Here is a 22,768-nt window from a genome sequence, read left to right on the forward strand (position 1 = left end):
AGCCTGGAGCCCTCTCCCTAGGCAGGGCCAGGAATGGGCTCAGGGCTTCCCCAGCCAAGGGCCCTGGGCAGTTGAGACGGGAGCCCCCAGTGGGAGCTAGGGGCCAAGAAGCAGCCAGAGCCAGGCTTACAGCAGCAGAGGTTTATGGAAGCTGGTACAGTGCATTGTGGGTAACACAACAGCCAGTAGGACTGGTCAGGCTACAGGGAGGGGTTGGGGGGCTCCGGGGCTGGGGCCTGTCCAAGCAGGGCTCATGTTTAGTGCCGGAACTGAGGCACGGGCGAGGGGATGCGGATATCCTGGCCCCTCTCCAGCCGCCGCTCACAGTCGATCAGGTAGTTCACTCCATCTATCACCAGCTGCACCAGCTCTACCTGAGGCAGGAGCACACAGAGCCCACGTCAGGCCCCGCTTCTTCCCGCAGCCCAGGGGCCACAGCTGCAGCCAGCAGCCCTGGTAGCCCTCCCTGCCCCCTGACTGAGCCCTCCCTGGGCAGGGCCTGGCTCCTGCAAGGCGCTGGGCATGTAGTGATGCGGCTACCTGGGCACAGCAGGCCCTGCACATCCATGAGCATGGGACAGCCTTGGCTGTGGTAATGCCAGGTGGCACCCACAGCTCAGCCTAGACCCCCAATGCCAGATGGCACATGCCAGACAGCAGCACAGCACCCTCATTCCTTTACAAACCTCTGCTTGGCTCTATCTGTGGGCCAGGAGCCCACACGTCCCTCAGCTGGCTGGGCTGCTGTTTGCCCCCCGCCCTCCATGCCCACTAGCGGCATGTCTGCAGTGCACGTGCAACACGCAGACAGGCGAGTGCTTGCGTTCTGCACTGCCATGCTCGCAGTGCCCTGCTATGCCAGGCTTGGCCAGCACACCGACTCAGGCAGGTACCTCAGATTTTCCCAAACGATCCAGATTGGAGATGTCAAAAGTGCTGCCGGTGGTGGCTGTGTCCACCCCGCCTGTCCCTCGCTTCTGCAGCCGCAAGTTCTCCAGGATCTTGGCGAATCGGGTGTCCTGGAAACGCAGAGGCGTTGGGTCAGCGCCTTGTGGGGAAGACTGGGTCCCTGCTGAGGCAGTCGAGGAGGGCAGGACAGGGCCCCTGGAGCCAGGCCTGGGCGTGGGGTGGGGGAGCCCAGCCAATGAGAGTGGGGAGTCTCTTCCCCAAAGGGCCCTTTGAGGGAGAGCACAGCGAACTGAATCTGGAAGACCTGCCATAGGGATTGTTCCCAGAGATGGGACATGATCTGGTCTGTGGCTGGGCCAAGGACCACCTCTGATCTGTGTCAGATGGGGAGCTGACTGCAGCTCCCAGCATGCACTGCTTCTCACGCCAAGCAGCTGGCTGTACCTGTCCCCTAACTCTGATAGGAGCCCCAAATCTTGGGGCCCTCAATGGCTGTTCTCCTGGCTTTGTGAGGTCTGACCTGTCCCCCAGGCTCAGCCCTGGTCCAAGCAGCCACAGCTATGGTGGTACCTTGCTCAGCAGCGGCAGTTTGATGTGGACCCCTGCGCGCAGCCCGGTGCCCAGGTTGGATGGACACGTCAGGATGTAGCCCAGCCTCTCATTCCACATGAACTCCCAGCCTCGCTCCTGGATTAGTCTCTCCACCTGGAACCCGAGGAACAACCGCAGGTCAGCCTCACAGCCACCTCTCCCAGCACTGCCCAAATGAAGCCTGGACCGGCTGCTTCCAGGCATAGGGCCCAGCAGCCCCCAGTTCGAGCCACTGACACGGGGTGTTGTGGGCTCAGCCTACTCCTGAGGGGGCCATTCCACTGGGCAAACCAGGAGGGCCGGGCTGGGGCAGTTGACAGCACTGGGAGGGCCGGGCCGGGGCAGCCATGTGCTCACCTCCTTCAGGCCCTTGCAGAACCTCTCAAAGACCCGCTTCATGTTGCCACCCTTCTCCATGGAGATGAGGCGGGTGTGATCCTCCTCATTGATCCAGATCAGGAAGGTTTTCTCATTATTGTGCCTGGAGGAGAGCACAGCTCGTCAGCACTCGGAGCCACAGCTGGGCCAGGCAGATGCTGGGCAGCCCACAGGGCGGGGGTGCCCAGCAGGGGTCAGTCCCTGTGACACTCCTGGTGGGAGACTCTCGGGCTAGCTCTGGCTTGCAGGTGAGGAGAGCACTGATCCTGCCCCTGCTGGAACAGAGCCAGCTAGATCCCAGCAGCCAGGCCAAAGCCCTGACAGCGACACTGCAGTGAAACAGTCCCACACCCCCAGCCAGCGGGCACAGGCCAGCCACCGTGTGGTAAGTGCAGGGGGGGCACACTCTAAGGCAGCGTTTCAAACAGCCACCAGCGTATTTCTGTGGCCACAACACTCCGCAGCATGGGCAGAAATGGAGGGGCAAAGCTGTGGACCCTCCCGGCAGCACCCAGCTATTGCTTCTGTTCCCAAGGGCAGTGAGATGTGCCACCTTGGGGTCGGCGCCCTGCACCATGCAGCCTCCCCAGGGGTTCTGGGCAGTGCCTCTGGAGACATGCAGCACCAGAGGCAACTCTTCTCCATGGAGATGGCTGTGGTGTTTGGTCGCTGGGGCTCCCGCAGGCAGCTCTCCCACTCCAACCTACCCAGGGCGTGGGGAGCCTGGGAGGCCGCAAGTGACCGGTGAGTTCCCCCCACCTTCCCCGGGGCCAGGGGCTCTCGCTGAAGGGGTGCGGGGGGCAGGCACAGAGACAGGTTTGTCACAGCGGCCACCAGCAAGAATTCGTGGCCGCACCTTGAGGTCACCAAAAAATTGGTTGTGAGAAGCCCTGGGCTAAGGGGTCTGGGAAGAGCCAGGGTTTGGCCCCCACAAGGCAAACAAGCCACAAATGGTTGCTTGCCGAGGCCTGGTTATAAGCGGGATGGGGAAGCAAGGATATGAGGCGTATGTGGGGCCTACTGCCAAATGTAAATGTAAACACACAGGAAGGATGCTAGGCCACGCCCACAGGCTGGGGGGCTGTCCTGGGAAGCAGGGGCTCTGAGGAGTTGGGGGTCATGGTGAGCTGAACAAGAGCTCCTAGTGCAACGCTGTGGCCACGCGGCGAATGCGATGTTGGGCTACATAAAGGGGCGAATCTCAAATTGGAGGAGAGCGTTTTTAACATCTGTATCTGGCACTGGTGGAATCCTGCCCAGTTCTGGTGCATGTTGGTCAGTTGGAGAGGGGTCAGAGAAGAGCCCCAATGCTGATTAACGGGTTAGAAACCTGCCTGATAGTGAGTGTGAGTGGTGACAGAGAAGGGCTGAGATACCTTCCAGCTGATCTCACTGATGATAGTCAGCCCCCAGGAGCGTTTGAACTGGGTGTGTGGCGGAGGATGGGAAAGATGGGGGGGGGTGTAGAGAGGGGGAGGTGGTTGTAGAGGGAAGTGGCTATAAGAAGTGTGTGTGGAGTGGGGTGGGGCGGGTAATACGAAGTGTAGTTGTGGCTATTGTGCTGCCTTGTGTGTGCGTGGCAACGGGCTAAGGGGCAGTGCCTGAAGCCTCGCCCCACAGGCTGCGTGCTATCAGCTGCCCAGGTGAAAGCAGTGGATCCAGACCAGATTCCTCGGGCGTCAGGCCAATCCCGGGCCATTCCTGATGCCGTCAGTAAGGGGGAGACGGGCTTGTCAAAGAGGAAGTGATCCTGTGAAAGGAGATGGGGCATGAGCAAGACACCCGCAAGTACTGTTCCCACGGGATACCCTGCCCAGCCCCTGAGCTCTGGGCTCTGCCCTCCCCTGTACACCTTCTGGGCAGCTCCCCCAATGCAGGGCAGCCCTAGCTGCCTTTGGGGCCTGCAAGCTGCGCTCTGGGAGCTGGGAACATCAGGGGCAATCAGTGCTTTAATCACTGGGCAGGGCCAACTCCCAGCAAGCTTGGCAGTGGCTGTCCCTAAGGACCCCCTTCATTAGGGTCTGCTTGGGGGCTGGAACTGCTCTGCAGCCACAAGAGGCTATGGCTGGATCTGCCCTAGGTCCAGAGGCTGCAGGGCCCGGCAGGGCGCTGGCAGCACCATGAGGCTGGAGACAGGGAGTGGGAAGTGCTGCAGGAGGTGCTAGGCTGCAGGGTCTGTGGCCTTGGGACTAAGCAGCATGGCTGTGTTATTCCCCTCTGCAGCCAGCCCACTGTGGAGCCAGCTAGATCCAGCAGCCATGCCCATACCTGCGCCACATCCGGGAGGAGAGCCCTGATGCCATCTGCCATGCAGGACAGGGAACCTGGGTGGGGCAGGCAGGGGCAACCACTAAGGGGCAGCGGAGGGAGAAGCGTGAAGGGCGGGGGGGGGTGGTGAGGGCAGTGCCAGAGAGAAGAAAAGGGCAGAAGGTGAGCTGGCATTTCCAGGTTACTTTCTCCAGGGCTCCTGCCAGTTTTGGCCCATCTGTGTCGTACCCTTCCCCTGCCCCAGGCAGCCCCATGGCTGGCCTTGGCCCTGCCCCAACACCCTTGGATGGCCCTGATGTGTCCATCTTCCCATCACCCCATGGCAGCCCTGGGTCCGCAGGGTTGCTCACATCAATGAGCTGCTGCTGCTCCTTCTCCGTCATTTCGCTGAGGCGATAGTACCGGCCAGCCAGGTCTCCTGTCAGGCCGCTCAGGGCATCCACGGTCACCTTCTCCACCTCTCTCCTCTCAGCGCGGGTGCAGGCAGGGGGCAGGCTGAGCCCGCGGATACTGCGCCCTGTCCGGACACGTGATGAGAGCACGTAGCGCTCGTCGAAGTAGCCGGATTTAATCTGCGAGTGGAAGCAGGTGGTGGGAGGTGAGAGCCCCAAGATGGGAGCAAGCCTGGGTCATCAGCAAGGGGCAGAAGGTGGGGGGGACAGGGAAGGGAAGCCAATCCTGGCTGGTAGAAGCTGGGTCCATCCTTGTCTGAAAAGGCCCCTGGATGGTGAGATATGGGGGTTACAATGTGTTCTCCCTCCCCTGCCTTGCCCCCTCCCCCTCCCCCAGGGATGCACCAGAGTCTGCAGCCAGTGCCTGCCTGAAACAAGTGTTGGGCTGCTGATTATTTTTGCCCAAACACTCCTGCCTCAGGGTGAGTAGGAGGGGCCTAATATGTGGGTGGAGCCTTCAATTGTTCCCATTCTGTGCAGCTGGGGGTTAGAGCAGTGTCCTCCCTGGTGTCAGGGGTACTGGGCTCTAACTGTGCCGCTATGTCACATTTTGGGGTGCAATCCAGACCAGCAAAAGCTCGGTGCTCACTATTCCCCGGAAGGTTCTGGGCTCCCTAACCTGGTGGCTCAACCCCACTCTAGTCTGTGCAGGGATGCCATTCCACCCACCGCAACCCTCGATGGCCCTAACCACGGATGCATCATCTCTGGGTTGGGGTGCCCACCTCGAGGGCCTTCGCACTCCAGGCCTCTGGTAGCCTCAAGAGCTGGCCTTGCACATCAATGTGCGGGAGCTGAGAGCAGTCCATCTAGTATGCCAGGTGTTTTGAGACCATCTCCAAGGCCGTTGTGTATCAGTGTTCACAGACAACACAATGGCCATGTTTTACATAAACAAGCAGGGCGGAGCACGCTCCTCCCTCTGTCAAGAAGCCTTCCACCTCTGGGACTTTTGCATAGCCCACTCAATTGATTTGGTAGCGTCTTTTCTCCCAGAAGTTCAGAACACTCTGGCGGATCACCTCAGCAGATCCTTCCTGTGTCACAAGTGGTTGATTCGTCCAGACGTCATCCATTCCGTTTTCCGGAAGTGGGGGTTTCCCCACATAGACCTCTTTGCCTTTCGAGAGAACAGGAAATGCCAGGTGTTTTGCTCCTTCCAGTGATGTTTCTCCTGCTGGTGCGCTCAGCGTAACTCAGTCCCTGTCCTGGACTACCTCTGGTCCCTGAAAGAACAGGGCCTAGCGGTCTCTTCCATAAAGGTGCATCTGGCAGCCATCTCCGCCTTCCACCCAGGGGAAAATGGCTGATCAGTCTTCTCTCACCCCATAGTTTCAAGGTTCCTCAAGGGATTGGAACGTTTGTACTCTCGAGTCAGACGCCCGACTCCTACCTGGGATCTCAACCTGGTGCTAGCCAATCTTATGGGTGCTCCTTTTGAACCACTGGCCACCTGCTCGCTGCTGTACCTTTCCTGGAAGATAGACTTCCTCATCGCTATTACTTTGGCAAGACGAGTATCTGAGCTTCGGGCCTTGACAGCAGACTCCCCATATACGGTATTCCATAAGGACAAGGTACAGCTGCGACCACACTCTTCCTTCCTCCCTAAGGTGGTGTCTGCCTTTCATGTCAATCAAGACATCTTCCTCCTAGTCTTTTTCCCGAAGGCGCATCCATCATGTCAGGGACAACAGCTGCACACCCTAGACGTTCGCAGGGCTCTCGCCTTTTATATTGAGAGAACAAAACCCTTCCGAAAGTCACCTCAGCTCTTTGTAGCTGTGGCAGACCGGATGAAAGGCCTACCAGTCTCATCCCAACTAATTTCATCTTGGGTAACATCCTGCATCCGTACATGCTATGATTTGGCTCATGTTCCCTTGAGCCACCTCACCGCCCATTCTACTCGGGCTCAAGCTTCATCTGCCGCCTTCCTGGCCCATGTTCCCATCCAGGAAATATGTTGGGCAGCTACCTGGTCATCGATTCACACCTTTGCCTCACATTGCGCATTGGTTCAACAGTTCAGAGATGATGCAGCATTTGACTCAGCCGTTTTGCATTCTGCAACATCTCACTCCGACCCCACTGCCTAGGTAAGACTTGGGAATCACCTAACTGGAATGGATATAAGCAATCACTCGAAGAAGAAAAGACGGTTACTCACCTTTGTAACTGTTGTTCTTCGAGATGTGTTGCTCATATCCATTCCACACCCACCCTCCTTCCCCTCTGTCGGAGTAGCCGGCAAGAAGGAACTGAGGGGCGGTTGGGCCGGCTGGGGTATATATCCGGTGCCATAGTGGCGCCATGCCAGGGGGCGCCCAGCCGGCCCACCGAGTGTTGCTAGGGTAAAGATCTCCGACGAATGCGCACGCGGCGCGCACACCTAATTGGAATGGATATGAGCAACACATCTCGAAGAACAACAGTTACAAAGGTGAGTAACTGTCTTTTCCCCATAGTTCAATGCTTGTGTAACTTCTGCTCTATTAAGAACAATAAAGCTGCCCCAAGTGGCTGCTAGTGAACATTGGGCCTTACGAACCTCGCAGCTGGGTGCTCCTTGGGGAGAGAGAGCACCTGTGAGCTCCGTCCACAGCTTCCCCCATGTCCAGGCTGTGCACTCGCCTCCTCTTTTGCCAGTGCTCCTTTTTCGCTGGCTCCAGGGCTCACTGGTGCACAGCTGCTGCTGCTGCTCTTTGTCTCCATGCTTGGTGTTCACGCACTCCCGCCCTCCCTTTGTTCTGATTCCCATTTCTGCTATTTTCGCGCTGCTTTCTCAGCATCTCTTCTTAGGGCTCTTTGCTCCTTTCTGAACATACCCAGCTCCAGCTACGCAACGGTTTCACCAGCGTTCATTGTAAACGTCCTTTGTTCTATAGTTTTCATGCCCAAAATAGACATCGTAACCCTGTAACTTTTCTGTGACTGCTCCCAGCCTGAGCACTTGAGAATCACCTACATGGTTTTACCAGTGCTTAGAGTGTAAAACTTCAGTCCACACAACAAACTGGGTGCAAATCTTGTTTGACTACAAAACGATGACAGCTTGGGGTACAACTCAGACCACTGAGAGGTTGTCTCACCGCTTGTCCTGTAACCTCGTAAACTGCTCTGCTGCTGTAGCTCCTGGCCAGCAGACAAGCCCGCACAGCCTGGGCTCAGCAACTCTGACTCCAGCACACTCAGGTCTCCACCAGCCTTGGTGACTGTTCACCAAGTGACCCCACCTCACCCCAGTCCTGAATTTCCCCCAAACCATCTGCCCTGACACGTCCAGCCTCCCCGGGAACGTTTAGAGGGGTAATAAGCTCTGTTGGTCTGTTAACGAGACAAAAGCACAGCAGCTTGTTGCTTTACCTGACACTAACAAGCACGTCAAGTCAAACACAGCACTGGGCTGGCACAGACTCCAAGTAAACGTGTATTTAATCACAAGAAGATGGGTTGTCAGTGAGTTCCAGAGTAAGGGATAAAAATCAGAAATGGCTACGAGCAAATAAAACACACTGTAGTGACTCAGACTTACACATCACTCCAGCCTTAGTTCAAGGTCAGATTTTTACCACACGTCCTTCCAGCAGGAGGCTACCCGCCCCGGGGGAGTGGCTCCCACACAGTTCAATGTGCTCAATTCCTTTGTCGTTTTCAGTGAATGATCATTGGGGGCTCTTTGCCGGCCCAGTGAACTACTGAACTGGCCCCTCTCAGGGTCCTGTGCCCCAGCTGTGGGAAAGGTGCCTGTTGCTCATATCCATTCCAAACCCGCCCTCCTTCCCCTCTGTCAGAGTAATCGTCAAGAAGGAACTGAAGGGCCGATGGGTCGGCAGGGGTATATATCCGGCGCCATAACAGTGCCACTCCACGGGGCGACCCAGCCAACCCACCGAGTGTTGCTAGGGTAAAAATCTTCCGATGAACGTGCATGTGGCATGCACGACTCCATGCTGGTTTCTTCTCACTGCTGCCTTCTACAATGCAAATTGATCTGTCCCTGGAGCCTCCGATAGGCCAGAGAACAGCCACTTGACAGGGATTGTTAATTGTGATTGAACTTGGAGGGAGGGGTCAGACTTTCCTGTCTGGCAAACAGCTGTTTACCCACTGCCCAGGCCTGTCTGCCTGAACCATATTGTAGTGCCAGACTTCCTTGCCATTTGCACATACCTTGGGCATTTATGGTACATGCTCCATGCAAGACTACTGTTGCTCAGCGCTTTACTGGTTTTCCAAGGACACCAGACACAACTCTATTAGATACAGGTTAAGACATAAGGGAGTTGGGGACACTGCAGTGGTCAGTCCAGCTGGAATCACTGCCTGACACTGGTGGCACTAGGATGCTCTTAAGGCCACACTGTGTGACTTCGGGGTGTTACGCACCTTACTGGCATCCAGGTCCGTGGGGTGTTTCATGGTCCGTGGGTTGTAACCATTGTGTCTCTCCTGAATCACAGGGTCAAACAGGTCCGCGAACACCTGGAATGGCAACAGGCAGGGATTACAGAGGAGTCATGGGGAGCAGGGGGCCATCTGCCTGCTGGAGGAAAGGGCCTGCTCCCCATTCTGTGCCCAGCCCAGCAGCGCAGGGAAAGAGGAGATGTCCTGTCCCTGCAGTGCTGTCCTGCAGCCTGGGTGCTCCCTAGGGCATCTTCCATGCAGTGTCCAGTGCATCTCATAAAGCCGACCTTCCCTTCACCCAATGGGCACGTGGGCCTCACAGGCTTTGCAGCTCAGCTGCAGCCTCTTCCCAGGGAGAGACCAGTGGAGATAGGGATTGCAGAGCAGGGACAAGAAGGAACTGCTCAGTGGGAGTGACAGGGCTAATGCACAGGGCACAGGCAGGCCAGGGGAGTTCAGAGATGGTGCAGCAAAGACTCCACCTGGGACAGAAATGAGGATGTGGCAGCAAAACACTGGTCATCCCAGCCACCCCCAGCAACATCCCAAATCAAGCCATGCTCCCTCCTCCCTACTGAGCAGCCAAAACACTGCAACCCCTGGAGTCCCAGTACGCCCTCCCACCCCTCCAGTGCTGCACCACCGCCAATGGGGAGTTATAGGGTTAGAGTGCAGGGGCCCTGGCAGTGGTGGGGGTTTTATGGGGTTAGAGTGCAGGGACATCCCTTAAAGTAGTGGGGGGCAATGGGGTTGGATAATAGAACCATAGAAATGTGGGGCTGAAGGGACCTCGAAGTCATCAAGTCCAGCCCCCTGTGCTGAGGCAGGACCAAGTAAACCTAGACCAGCCCTGACAGCGATTTGTCCAACCTGCTCTTCAAACTCTCCAGTGATGGAAAGTCCACAACCTCCCTTCCAACCTCTGAAAGCCTGTTCCAGAATTTAAACACCCTAAAAGTTAGAAAGTTTTTCCTAATATTTAATCTAAATCTCCCTGGCTGCAGATTAAGCCCTTCACTTCTTGTCCTACCTTTGGTGGACATGCAGAACCATTGATCACTGTCTTCTGTATGACAGCACTTCACGTAATTGAAGACTGTGATCAAGTTCCCCCCATCTTTTCTCAAGACTAAACATGCCCAGTTTTCTTAACCTTTCCTCACAGGTCATAAGAGCGGCCAAACTGGGTCAAACCAAAGGTCCATCTAGCCCAGTGTCCTGTCTGCTGACAGTGGCCAATGCAGGTGCCCCAGAGGGAATGAACAGAACAGGTAACTATCAAGTGAGCCATCCTCTGTTGCCCATTCCCAGCTTCTGGCAAACAGAGGCCAGGGACACCATCCCTGCCCATCCTTGCTAATAGCCATTGATGGATCTATCCTCCATGAATTTATCTAGTTCTTTTTTGGACCCTGTTATAGTCTTGGCCTTCACAACATCCTCTGGCAAGGAGTTCCACAGGTTGACTGTGCATTGTGTGAAGAAATACTTCCTCTTGTTTCTTTTAAACCTGCTGCCTGTTAATTTCATTTGGTGGCCCCTAGTTCTTGTGTTATGAGAAGGAGTAAATAACATTTCCTTATTTACTATCTCTGCACCAGTCATGATTTTATAGACCTCTATCATATCCCCCCTTAGTCGCCTCTTTTCCAAGCTGAAAAGTCCCAGTCTTATTAATCTCTTCTCATACAGAAGCTGTTCCATACCCCTAAGCATTTTTGTTGGCCTTTTCTGAACCTTTTCCAATTCCAGTATATCTTTTTTGAGATATATTGTCTTGTCTGCACGCAGTATTCAAGGTGTGGGCACACCCTGGATTTATAGAGAGGCAATATAATATTTTCTGTCTTACTGTCTATCCCTTTCTTAATGATGCCCAACGTTCTGTTCACTTTTTTGACGCCGCTGCACAATGAGTGGATGTTTTCAGAGAACTATCCACAGTGACTCCAAGGTCGGGTTGTCTAAACCTTTATCATTTTTGTTGCTCTCCTCTGGAGTCTCTCCTATTTGTTCACATCTTTCCTGAAGTGTGGGGTCCAGAAGTGACACAGTGCTCCAGCTGGGGCCTCCCCAGAGTGGAACAGTTTCCTCCCATGTCTTATATAGGACACTCCTGTTAATACACCCCAGAATGATGTTAACTGCATCTGATGGGTGACACATTCAGTTTGTGATCCACCACAGGATCAGAGCCGCTCAAGGAACCAGGGGGTGCGCTCGGTGACCCCACTCTCCTTCATGGGGTCAGAGTGTAGGGAACGCCTTGTGGTGTCTGGGGGAGCCAGGGGGTTATGGGGTTAGAATGACGGGAAGGCCATGGGGGGGCTGGGTTATGGGGTCAGAATGTAGGACAGGGAAGGAGCATGTGTGAATATCTCTGGCCTGCCCTTTGGCCAGCATAAGTGGTTGGTACAGGTTCATGTTCAACAAGCCGGACGTGCCTCTAGTTTAGAACAAGTTCCCCAGATTCTAATAAACCAGGAACTACTTGAAGGAGCAGCTAATGGCCCATCTAGCTCACTACTGGACTCCTCGCCAATGGGCTGGCATCCCCCCCCCCTTGAGGCACAGCGGGTCAGAGGTGCAGCTCGTAGAGTGCCCAGTGCTGGGTGTGTTGGGAAGGAACAGATGTGCTGTAATGCACCCGCTTGTGCAGTGCTTTTCTGGGGAAGGGCAGGTCATCCTGCCCCAGCTGGTGACCCGTGGGCCCTTAAAGCAAGAAGACTAGCAGCCCATGTCTCTGCAGATGCTATTCTTCACCAGGACAATGTCTGATGGTAAGAGGTCACAGTGTGGTGAGGCCAAGGAGACGCATGCTCAAGCAGTGAGCGATGGCGCAGGGCTGGCGGGTGCTGGGGGTGAGATCCTGTCTGGCTGAGGCTGGGGGGTTTTGTGCTGCTGAAATTGTTATGCTACACTTTAGAGTTGCTCTGCAGCTCTAGCAGCTGCTCACCTCATATGATTCTTCATCACCTGCTACCATGCCCACAGTCTTAATGAAGGGGTGCCCAGGGTTGTCCACCCCTGTCTGGATGCACTGGTCCAGGGTCCAGCTGTTGGGGGTGGTTTTATCGCAGAGCTGGGCGTAGATGGCTGGGGTCAGGTTACTTGCCATGCAGTTATTGTGTTTCCGGAGATCTGGATATTCGGCGCTGTGGGGAGAACAGAACATGGGGAATGTTTAACCTCTGGGCTGGGGCACTGGCCTCTCTGGATTTCAGTGTGTCCTGCTGGTGCATCAGGGCACTGGGATCTGTTCCCTCTCGGCTTTCCACATCCTCCCCCACAGTGGAGAGGAGGCGTCAGTGGAGGGAACACCACCCTGGCCAAGATCTTCTCTGGACCCATGCAAGGCACTGGCTTCCTCTCGCCTCCTTCCAGCTGCACTCCCATTGCTGCCTCCTCTGGCCTTGCTCCACCTCCCTCTCTCCTCCACTCCGCAGTCAATCTTGCCTCTACCTCCCCCCCCACTGCCCCGTGCCAGGAATTGCCTCCCTGTACTGAGGTGCTGGATTCCCCCCTCTCGGATCAGCCCCTACTCCCAAGTCACTTCCGCCAGGTGCAAACAGCCATCTCCTCCCTGGCCTGCCCCTGAGTAAGCACCTCTGGGCGGAGGCTGTGTTCCCCTGTCCCACCCAGCGCTGAGCTCGCTGCTGGTGTGAAACAGAATAAATGTCTTTCTGCTCACCATCCATGTGGCAAGGAAAGGGGAGCCCAGGCTGCTAGTGGGGGGGATGTAGGGCAGGAGTGAGGAGAATGGGCAAGGAGGGTGCTGGGGCTGCTCTGAGCTGAAGACTGATGCTGCTCTGGCAGGAGACCCCAGCCCAGGTTTTCTGAGGGCTTTAAGAATTTGGGAGCTTCTGTTCTGGTTTATTTCTCCTCAGATCCATTGTCATAAACAGATAGTTAAGGGTTAATGTCTCTTTTACCTGTAAAGGGTTAAGAAGCTCAGTGAACCTGGCTGACACCTGACCAGAGGACCAATAGGAGGACAAGATACTTTCAAATCTTGGTGGAGGGAAGTCTTTGTTTTGTGCTGTTTGCTTTGTTTGTTGTTCGTTCTTGGGACTAAGAGAGGCCAGACGTGCAATCAGGTTTCTCCAATCTTTCTGAAACAGTCTTTCATGTTCAAAATAGTAAGTACTAGCTAGAAAAGGCAGATTAGATTTATGTTTGTTTTCTTAACTTGTGAATGTGTATTTTGCTGGATGGATATTTTACCTCTGTTTGCTGTAACTTGTATCTTAGGCTGGGGGGAGGGAGTCCCTCTAGTCTATATAAGCTGAAGACTCTGTAAACATTTTCCATTCTAATTTTACATAGATAATTTTTACTTTTTCTTTCTTTAATTAAAAGCTTTCTTTTTTAAGAACCTGATTGATTTTTTCCCTTGTTTAAGACCCAAGGGGATTGGGTCTGAACTTACCAGGGGATTGGTGGGGGGCAAGGGGTGGGGGGAAGGTTAATTTCTCTCTGTTTTAAGATCCAATGAGTTTGGATCAGCGTAACTCTCAGGGTAACCCAGGGAGGGGAACGTCTGGGAGGGGGAAGGAGGGGGAATGGTTTATTTCCCCTTGTTTTAAGACCCAAGGGGTTTGGGTCTTGGGTCCCCCAGGGAAGGTTTTGGGGGACAGGGAGTGTACCAGACACTGGAATTTCTGGTTGGTGGCAGCGCTATCAGATCTAAGCTAGGAATTAAGTTTAGGAGGGTACATGTAGGTCCCCACTTTCTGGACGCTAAAGTTCAAAGTGGGAAAGATACCTTGACATCCATATTTTCTTCTCTTCCAGTCAATAGAATTCTATGTCCAGCCTGCTCTCAACAAGCCCACTAGCCCCCGCCTGCATCTTTAGCTATCCACGGCTTTTGAAAATCTGGCCCCATACCCTGTGTGTTTTGTACAGGGTCAAGCACATAGATGGTTCCTAATAGGGATAGATCTGTGAGCCCCCGCCCCTGGAGTCCCTGCACGCCTTGGATCCTTTGTTGGGGCTACCTTGGCTGCTGGTGTCTGGGCAGGAAGGAAAGGATGCTCAGAAGGACAGAGACGGAGCCAGTGACCCCAATCTGCAGCTGTCAGGAACTGCTCCCAATGGTGTAGTTTATTGCATTAGGGAGACGTTTGCCTCTAATCAGCTTAACAAGAGTTCTTCTCCTGACCTCATTCTTGGCTTAGAGAAGCTTTGTGCTTTTCCTGTGTTCACCGGTGGCTTGGCAGGGAGGGCACCTGGTCACAGCCTCTGTGAGCTGACCCCTGATAACGGCGCGATCTGAGATGGGCACCTGTTAGCTCAGACAAAAGAGCAAATGGCTTGGAATGAGGCTTTCAGTGCTAGACAGCAGCTGCATGACCTGTCCCCAGCCCCAATTGTAGGTGCTCTTATCCTAGAGTCAGGGGGTGACAGAGGTACCCAGAGCATTCCCATTCCTAGGAAAATACACACAGAGGTGACTGGTGAGCCCCATTGCAAACAGTGTGTTCTAGCCCCGCGGGGGCTTCTCTTCAGGCTAGTGCAGGGAAGCTGGGTGGGAGCTAGGTGCTGGGGGCCAGAGCTCAGCAGATGTTGGCCCACTGGGGTAGGTTCCTGGTGTTGGGAGTAGCATGCTTTATTTCAGCACAGGCACTGCCATCGGGGCATAGGGTATTTGTAGCAGTCACAGTCCCCTTCTGTTGCTGCCTCCCCCACTTGGCATGCAATACAATGCACAGCTCTGTGAGTGCAGCCACCTCCATTGTGGGGCCCCAGGAATGTGTCTGCCACTCTCGCCTACATGGGACCAGTGGGCCCTCTGGCTGGGCAAGGCCCTGCAGCTTCTGAGCAGACACCACTGGCCACAGGCTGACTGCTCCACAGGGGGACTAAATCCAGTCTGCTCCAGGCAGAGCGCTCTTTCCTTCCCATACTGCCTCAAGCTGCAGGGCCTCGCAGGAGTAAAACCGTTCCAGACTACCTCAGCTCCAAGGAGAGCTTGCCCCACACTGCAGCATAGCCTGGCTGGTTCCAGCGTTCCTCACACTGGTGTTTGCCCTCTGCCACGAGCGAGCTATTTCCCCATGTCCAACCTGACACATGCTGCTGGTCCCAAACATGCAGCCACAGCCTCTTCCCCATGACATTGTGAATTCTAGCTGGGCAGATTCCCCAGGAAGAGAGGGGAGAGCCCCCAGCCCTTTCAGTGTCTGCAGAGCTGGCTGAGCAGCTCCAGCGGGGCTGGGCAATCCAGCAGAATGCAGCTGCCTGTAAGGTGTTAAGGGCTCCACTTGTAAGGAGCTGCCAAAGGAAACCATCTGCAGGGCACAAGTTTTGATTGGTCCTACAAAACACAGGGAGTGTGCCAAGTACTCCTCCTGAGCACCCTGCTGGCACCTGTTCATTGTGTACTATCTGTATGTCACAGACATGTAACACTCCTGTACAAAGCGGGGCATGGACTGATCCTGTCAATCTCCTGGGAGGAAGCATCATGGCATTTGGATCTCCAGTTACTGGCTGCTGAATACTGGGGATCCCCCCCATTTGACCTTTACAGGATTGCCTGCCCCAAACTTCCAAAAAATCTTGACTCAGTCCCCCAGATCAGGAGATTGTGTTAAATCTCCTTTTCAGCCATAATACATATTGGGTTCTCGTACTTTGGCTTGTGGTCTCTGAGCCTTTGGGGTCCTGTTTAAGGCAAGGCCAAGCCAATAGGTATGGGGCAATTTGCAACAAAGGAGCTTATTGTTGCAGTTTCATGTACACCCCCCACACATCATAGATGACTGGAAAGCTTCTGTTATGTATGTGTTGATCAGGTATGATGTGGAGCTATCAAGTGGTGGCATAACCCTGTAGGCAAGGTGAAATAATGGTACCTGAAATGAAAGACATTTTTTGCACAGTTACGGAGACACTGCAACGTGACTGTGACTGCCATTCTGACTGTTCAGTTTCAAAACCTTAATATGGGGTTTGGGTCAATGCTACCAAACAGTGTATCAAACGATTTGTATTGGGTTTTTTCCCCAGAAATTAAGCTGTTTAGCATGTGGCAAAAGTGGTGAATATAAACATTTTGCAATATACTAACATGAAATATTTTCACATCAAATATTGTAATTGTCAAAGGATCTCACAAGTGATTACAACAGTTTTCTATATTTTTCAACTGAAATTTTCTGTTTAGATCAGTGTCACACTGAGTATTGTGAACCAGAAGCAGTAGATTTCATGGATGTACTGCACAGTGAACATGTACATGAACTTCTCCAGTGTAATCTTCTCCAGCTGTAAGCTTTGCTCCATACAAAGTAGCATCTAGTCTGCCTGGCAAAAGGTTTTAGTTTGTCATTGCCTGTGCATACAATACTAGCCTTTGAAATAGTCTGGAAACTAGCTTTTTCATTCAGTGATAGTGTTATGCACAAGTCAGTATTAGTGTTGGAGATGACAAATCACAGCTGCAAAGTGCACTTGGTTCAAAGTGCTCACTAAACAAAAATGGCAAGTTGGATACTGACGTACAGATTTGTGCTAATTTGGATCTGTATATTGTGCAAAATGAAAATGGTGTGGTAATGCTGGCAGTATCCTCTGGGACTTCTACCTCAAGAGGGAAGTTATGGTATATGAAGGCATGGAGGATACAAGCCCCTTAAAGCTTACATCAAAGAGAGAAATTCTTTACAAACTTTTAATATGTGTTATCTGACAAGAAAATGAAAAGAAGGCAAAACTGTCAAAAGCCACCCGTGCTAGACAGAATTTGGTGAGGCCAGCAACAGAAAGCAGGAGAAGTTAATTCTATTGGCAGCTGCTAGATGAGTTTTCTAGTTTAGATGATGTCCAAGCACCCACAAAGATATAAAGCCCTACTTCCCTCAGAGGTGCAAACTACACACTATTACAGGCAAGATGAGAAATGCTATGTAGGGTTCTGCAATTTCAGTCCATGCACAGCATGCACAAGGCAAATCCCCCACGGTTCTATGCAGCACAATGACACTAGCTGGTGCTAGCCAAGCTGCTATAATCTGAAGCAGGAACTTTAGCTACAAAACATTTGGATGACTTGGTTTTCTGGTGAGCGAGCCTGACAAAATGCTTTCAGATGAAGAAGTGGCTTTGCATAATGCCACTTTAACCCTGTGATGAACTAGGAATGTTCTTAATGTTTTCTCTGAATACTGTGTTGGTGCCTCAGTGTCCCCATGGCAGTTCTTAAGTATCTGGCAGAGCAAAGGGCCAGTGCACCTAAATGCCTGGCACTCTGTCTCCTAGCAACTGATGGCCTGGGCCCTCCTCTGCAAAGGTGCCAGCTGAAGGTGTTGGAGACAAAGAGATCAGGTGACCTCCTGGCCCAGGAAAGGAGCTGAGCAGAGAGGAGGGGCTGGAGCAGAGTTAGTCAGGAGCTGGCTGGGGATGAGGAGTGAAGTGCAGACGTGGGGGTCTGGCTCACTGCCCCCCAGAATGGACCCAGCCAAGGGGTCTGGTTCGCGGTACCTACAAGCTCTGTTTAAGACCCTGTTCTGTCATCTACTAAACCTCTGTTTTACTGGCTGGCTGAGAGTCAACGTCTGACTGCAAAGTGGGGGTGCAGGACCCTCTGGCTTCCCCAGGACCCCGCTGGGGTGGGCTCACTGTGGGAAGCGCACGGAGGGGCAGAGGATGCTGAATGCTCCAAGGAGAGACCCAGGAGGTGAAGACGTGTGAGCTTCGTGCCCTGAACAAGTCTGCTCCAAAGGAAAGGAGGCTCCCCAAAGTCCTGCCTGGCTTGGTGGGGAGCAGTTCCAGACAAACCCTTTGGTCTGAAATATCCAAAATGAAGGCCTCTGAATATTATCCAAAGCCAGGTGATTGTAGTCTACAGAGGTCAGTTATCTTTGTACCCTAACAGGTACAGGAGTTTGTCCTTTCTTTGACAGATAAAGACATACACATTCAGCCAGCAATGAGCATCCTTCAGAAGACACTCTGAGAAGGTGCCTCTCAGTTGCAGAGTGCAGAGTGTTCCAAAAGTATCACATGAATGCTCATAAGCCTTGCTGGACAGCTACACTGCAAGTCTGAGTCTTCCAACTGGACATACCCCGAGCAGATCAGCAGTGACTACAGTGCTCTGGGAGCCAGGGTGAAGGGGCCAGTGGCACAGGCTTTGTTCATGTCCATCCTTCCAGTTGAGGGTAAGGGCCCAGGCAGGGACATGCACATCCTGGAGATGAATGCTTGGCTATGCAGATAGTATTGATGGGACAGCTTTGACTTTCTTGACAATGGATGCTGCTCCAGGAGGAAGATCGGGTGCACCTCATCTCTTCTCAGCAGACCAAGAGGCACCAACTAGCAAATTAGTGAGGACGGTTTACACTAGGTTCAAAGGGGACAGATGACAAAAGCCTATAAAAAAGATGACTGTACGAGAGGGTTGAATGTTGGGTTGTGGGGGGTATGAAAAATTGCAATAGGAGCTTCAAGAAAGAAATCAGTAAGGGAATCTGCTCAACATCTTAGGTGTCTATATGCAGATGCAAGGAATATGGGGGAAAACTGGAAGTATTAGTACATCATTTAGCTTATGATGTAATTAGCATCACAGAGACTTGGTGGGATAAGTCTCATGACTGGAAGATTGGTATAAAGGGGTATAGTGTGTTCAGGCAGGACAGGCGGGTAGAAAGGGAGTAGGTGTGGCATTGTCATCAAGCATATATACTCTTTCTGAGCTCCAGAAAGAAGTGGGAGGTAAACCAATTGAGTAAAAAGGGGTTAAATAAGGCTGACATCATCGTAGGGGTGTACTGTGCATCACCAAATCAGGAAGAGGAGGTGGATGAGGCATTTCTAGAACAAATAACAGAAATATCCCAAACACAAGGCCTGGCAGTAATGGGGGACTCTACCTAGCCAAACAGCTGTTGGAAAAGTCGTATGGCAAAACGCAATGTCCAATAAGTTCTTACAATGTTGGGGCCTCTGTGTGTCAATCCGCATGGAGCAGAGAGACGATAATTAGGGTGAAGGGCTGAGCTTCAACAGAAGATGTTACAAGCTTCCTAACAGGAAAGGTCAAGCGATACCGGCTGGACTCTTATGGGATGTCACAGCTGGAAGTTGCCTATGTACCTTCAACAAGAGCACAAAAGACTTCTGTGGTGGTGCTGTCTCCTTCCAGTGAAAATGTATCAAGCAAGAGATTCCTCCCATCAGCAGAGCTTTGCAGCTGAAAGCTTGTGGGAAGAGGAGAATACAACCCTAAAAGAAAGAACTGATGATCCCTCTTGCTTGGACTCTGTGTGTGTGTGGGGGGGGGGGGGGGGAGATTGCCTTGAGGCAAAAGCAAGAGATCCCCAGCCACTTAGGCTGGGTTAGCCCTAAAGGACAAATAGAGCTGGCTGATTATAGAAGCTTCTATTACCTCTGGAAACTGAGACTAACTGGTTTTTCTGTTTGCTTTAACTCTGTAAATAATGCTCTGAGTTCCTTTTCCTATTTAAGAAATCTGTAGAGGATTGGCTACAAGTGTCGTCTTTGGCATGAGATCTAAGGTGCAACTGACCTGGGTAAGGGACTGGTCCTTTGGGACCGGGGTAACCAAATATTGCTGTGATGCTTTGTGATAGATGGACTCTCACACCAAGGCAGCTCACCTAGATGGTGAGATAGCTCAGGGCACCCAGGGGGGCTTTCTGTGGCTCCACATTCAGGCTGTTACAGTGCCTCAGGGTTTACACTTGGTAATTAGTTGATGAAATCTAAGAACTGTACAGAAATCACCATCAGTCTGGAGTTTGTGCCTTGGTTCCTAACAGCCTGTCCTGAGGTTGGTACTTGTGCTCTTGAGTCAGCAAGCAGCATTCATTCCCTTAATCCCCTACATTAGCATAAGCCCCTCACCCATGTCTTTCCCTAGTGGCCCGAAAAACAGCCCTGACATTCTGCAGGTGGTAGGGGGCAGAGATTTGGGTGAGAGCGCTTGGGCCAGTCTAGGCTAAGTACAGTCACCGAGGGCAGGGGGTGAGGGTGGGATGAGGGCTCTTGGGAAGACAAGCCGGGCTGGGAGTGCATGTGCCAGGCATAGGATGATCAGGGTGACTAGACAGCAAGTGTGGAAAAGCAGGACAGTTTTGGGGAGAGGGGGGTATAGTTGCCTAAATGACAGCCCCTAATGTCAGGGCATCTGGTCACCCTAGGAGTGAGCCATGTGGATAACTCATGGCTGCTCTGTCCAGCTATGGGGCTTTTCCCACGGTGTCTCAGGGCCTTTGCTTTTCAAAGCCTAGAGCCAGAGTGTTAGAAGAGACCCAAGGATCACCTACTCTAACCCTCAGCGAGTCAAAGGCTGCCTGCCACCTCCAGGCCCCAGCCTGTGGAACTTCCTCCCCCAAGGGTAAAGCTCACCTGCGCAGGGACTGCAGCTTCTTCAAAGCCTGGCGCCAGGCCCTGAGAGCTAGGACCCAGCCCAGCCCTCCCCGGGTGGGCTCAGCCAGAGCCTGCAGCAAGCAGACCTGTGCTGAGGCAGGAGGTGCTATTAGCTCCAAGGTCACAGGACCAGGATGTGGGTATCCCTCACCCAGACCCCTCCTCCCCTCAAGATACAATGTAACCCACAGACCTCGGTGTGGAAGGAAGGGAGCGGGGTGTCCCATGCCAATTCACTGCCCCAATCACTACCACCCATAGGTGCTGGAACGAGGGTGCGGGGGGGGGGGGGCTGCCGCACCCACTGGCTTGCAATAGTTTCATCCCACAGGGTTACAGTTTGGTTCAGTGGCTCTCAGCCCCACATTATACAAAGGGTTCCCGCCCCTGCAGCCCCCTAGGACTCCAGCCCCTTTTAGCGCTCCCCACATGGCTATCCAGCCTCTCCCGGAGCGTCCTCAGCGCCCCGCCAGACCCGCCCGGTCCTGTGCGCTGGGCAGGTGAGGGCCGGGCCAGGCCCTGAGCCAGGCGGGTTACCCAGCCGGCCGGTGCCGGGGGAGGAGATCCGTCCAGTCCCGTCTGGCTCCAGGCGCGCTCCCGCCTGCGCTGCCCGGCCTGCTTGGGGCGAAAGGCTGCTCCGCGGCGGGACAAAGCGCCCAGGTTCCAGGCGCGTTAATCCGGATCAGCGGGTGATCCCCCGCCACACATGCTCCTTCTGAGCATCCTAGGCCCGGAGCTTTCCCGGCCGGGAGCCAGGACGTCTCCGACCCTGCCCAGAGGGAGACGCGGCGGAGCTACCAGCGGGCTGTCGACATTCCCCGAGTGGCCCGGGGCAGGCATTGGTCCCTCTCCGCCGCAGCCGCCGGGGGAGGCGCAGCCCGAGCTCTGCAGCAGCTACGTGATGGCTTGGGGCGCCAACCGCAGCCTGCGCTGCAGGGAGCCCGGCCAGCTGGGACCGACTCGCCCCCGGGGCGGTCCGGGCTGGGCTACTCCACCGCAGCCCCCACGGGCGGAGACCGGCGCAGCCCTCCAGGCCCCCAGAGCGGCTGCGCCCCCTCCCCCGCCCCAGGGCGCTCCCCCCGGCTCCAAGGGCGCGCACCCTCCCCACCCTGGGAGAGCGAAGCCCCCTCCAGCTTTTGCATGAAGCCCAGGGAGGGTCCCGGCCGAGCAGCGAGCCCCGCCCGGTACCTTGGCGGGTAGCGGCGCCGCTGCCTCTCGCCAGCGCTGACCGCGTCCCGGGTGAGCAGGAATCCAGTGGCCAGAGACCCGGCTCCCACCACGGCCAGGAGGCCGGCGGATCTGCGAGCGCACAGGACGCGGGCGAACGTGCCAGCCATGCTGCTGGAGCGGGGCGCTAGGAGCTCGGAGACGCGGCCGGGGAGCGCTGGAGCCAGGCGCGGAGAGTGGGAGAGAGACGGGGAGGGCGGGATGTGATGGGAATAGGAACCGCTCCGCACAGGGGGTGGGGGCGGGCAGGAGAGGAGATTACAGCGAGCCGCAGTGAGCTCAGGACCGCAACGTGCCAGCCTGGCCGCCCCAGCCTGCAACAGACAGCGTGCCCCCCCCCCGCCGCCATGGGGCCCTGGCCCTCCCCGCTCGCTCCTCCTGCGGCCCCGGCCTCAGCCCTGCCCCGCTCCCCCTGCTGTCCGGCCCCTGCCCCCCCGCCACAGCCCCTCCCCGCTCCCCCTGCTGCCCCTGCCCTCCGCCACAGCCCCTCCCTGCTCCCCCTGCCCCTCTGCCACAGCCTCTCTCGGCTCCCCCGCCCCCCGCCATAGACCCTCCCCGCTCCCCCTGCTGCCCCTGCCCTCCGCCACAGCCCCTCCCTGCTCCCCCTGCCCTCCGCCACAGCCCCTCCCTGCTCCCCTGCCCCCCCCGCCACAGCCCCTCCCTGCTCCCCCTGCTTCCCCTATCCCCAGCCACAGCCCCCCCCGCCACAGCCCTTCCCCGCTCCCCCTGCTGCCCCTGCCCCCTGCCACGGCCCCTCCCGCTCCCCTTGCTGCCCCGCCACAGCCCCTCCCCGCTCCCCCGGTCTCTGCCCCCCGTCACAGCCCCTCACCGCTCCCCCTTCCCCCCCCAGCCCCTCCTCGCTGCCCCGGCCCCTGCTCCCCCCCGCCACAGCCCCTCCCCGCTCCCCCTGCGCCCCTGCCGCCCACGCCACAGCCCCTGGCCCCCCCGCCACAGCCTTTCCCCGCTCTCCTTGGCCCCCCCGGCACAGCCCTTCCCCGCGCCCCCCTCCACAGCCCCTCCCTGGTCCCCCTGCCCCCCCGTTTTTTACCCTCTCCCTCCCGAGTCCCCCCCCATAGAGTTACCCTCCCGTTGCTTAGGACAGGATCCGTGCGCCACCCCCCGCCATGCAGCCC

At 55.2% G+C, this 22,768-nt stretch overlaps 1 protein-coding gene across 1 annotated transcript; it reads right to left on the bottom strand.

The window, feature by feature from the left end:
* Positions 1–141: 141 nt before the first annotated feature.
* CKMT1A (creatine kinase, mitochondrial 1A) lies at positions 142–21,853 on the bottom strand. The gene is made up of 9 exons (XM_050967234.1): positions 21,597–21,853; positions 11,962–12,160; positions 8,988–9,083; positions 4,497–4,718; positions 3,543–3,628; positions 1,858–1,981; positions 1,480–1,614; positions 894–1,019; positions 142–374 (listed from the first exon to the last, which is right to left on the bottom strand). Exons 1-9 carry the CDS (start codon positions 21,743–21,745, stop codon positions 258–260), a joined length of 1,254 nt encoding a protein of 417 aa, XP_050823191.1. The 5' UTR covers positions 21,746–21,853; the 3' UTR covers positions 142–257.
* Positions 21,854–22,768: the final 915 nt, after the last annotated feature.

The sequence above is a fragment of the Gopherus flavomarginatus genome, chromosome 9, assembly GCF_025201925.1.
Source record: "Gopherus flavomarginatus isolate rGopFla2 chromosome 9, rGopFla2.mat.asm, whole genome shotgun sequence".
Lineage (NCBI taxonomy): Eukaryota > Metazoa > Chordata > Testudines > Testudinidae > Gopherus > Gopherus flavomarginatus.

Bases quoted from the DNA above. Each gene is read 5' to 3' on its own strand.
- CKMT1A (XM_050967234.1), bottom strand. From the start codon at position 21,745: ATGGCTGGCACGTTCGCCCGCGTCCTGTGCGCTCGCAGATCCGCCGGC. The intron at 1,615-1,857 runs GTGAGCACATGG...CTCGGGTTCCAG, and splicing joins TCTGCAAGGGCCTGAAGGAG to GTGGAGAGACTAATCCAGGA. The intron at 1,020-1,479 runs GTACCACCATAG...CTGCGTTTCCAG, and splicing joins AACTGCCGCTGCTGAGCAAG to GACACCCGATTCGCCAAGAT.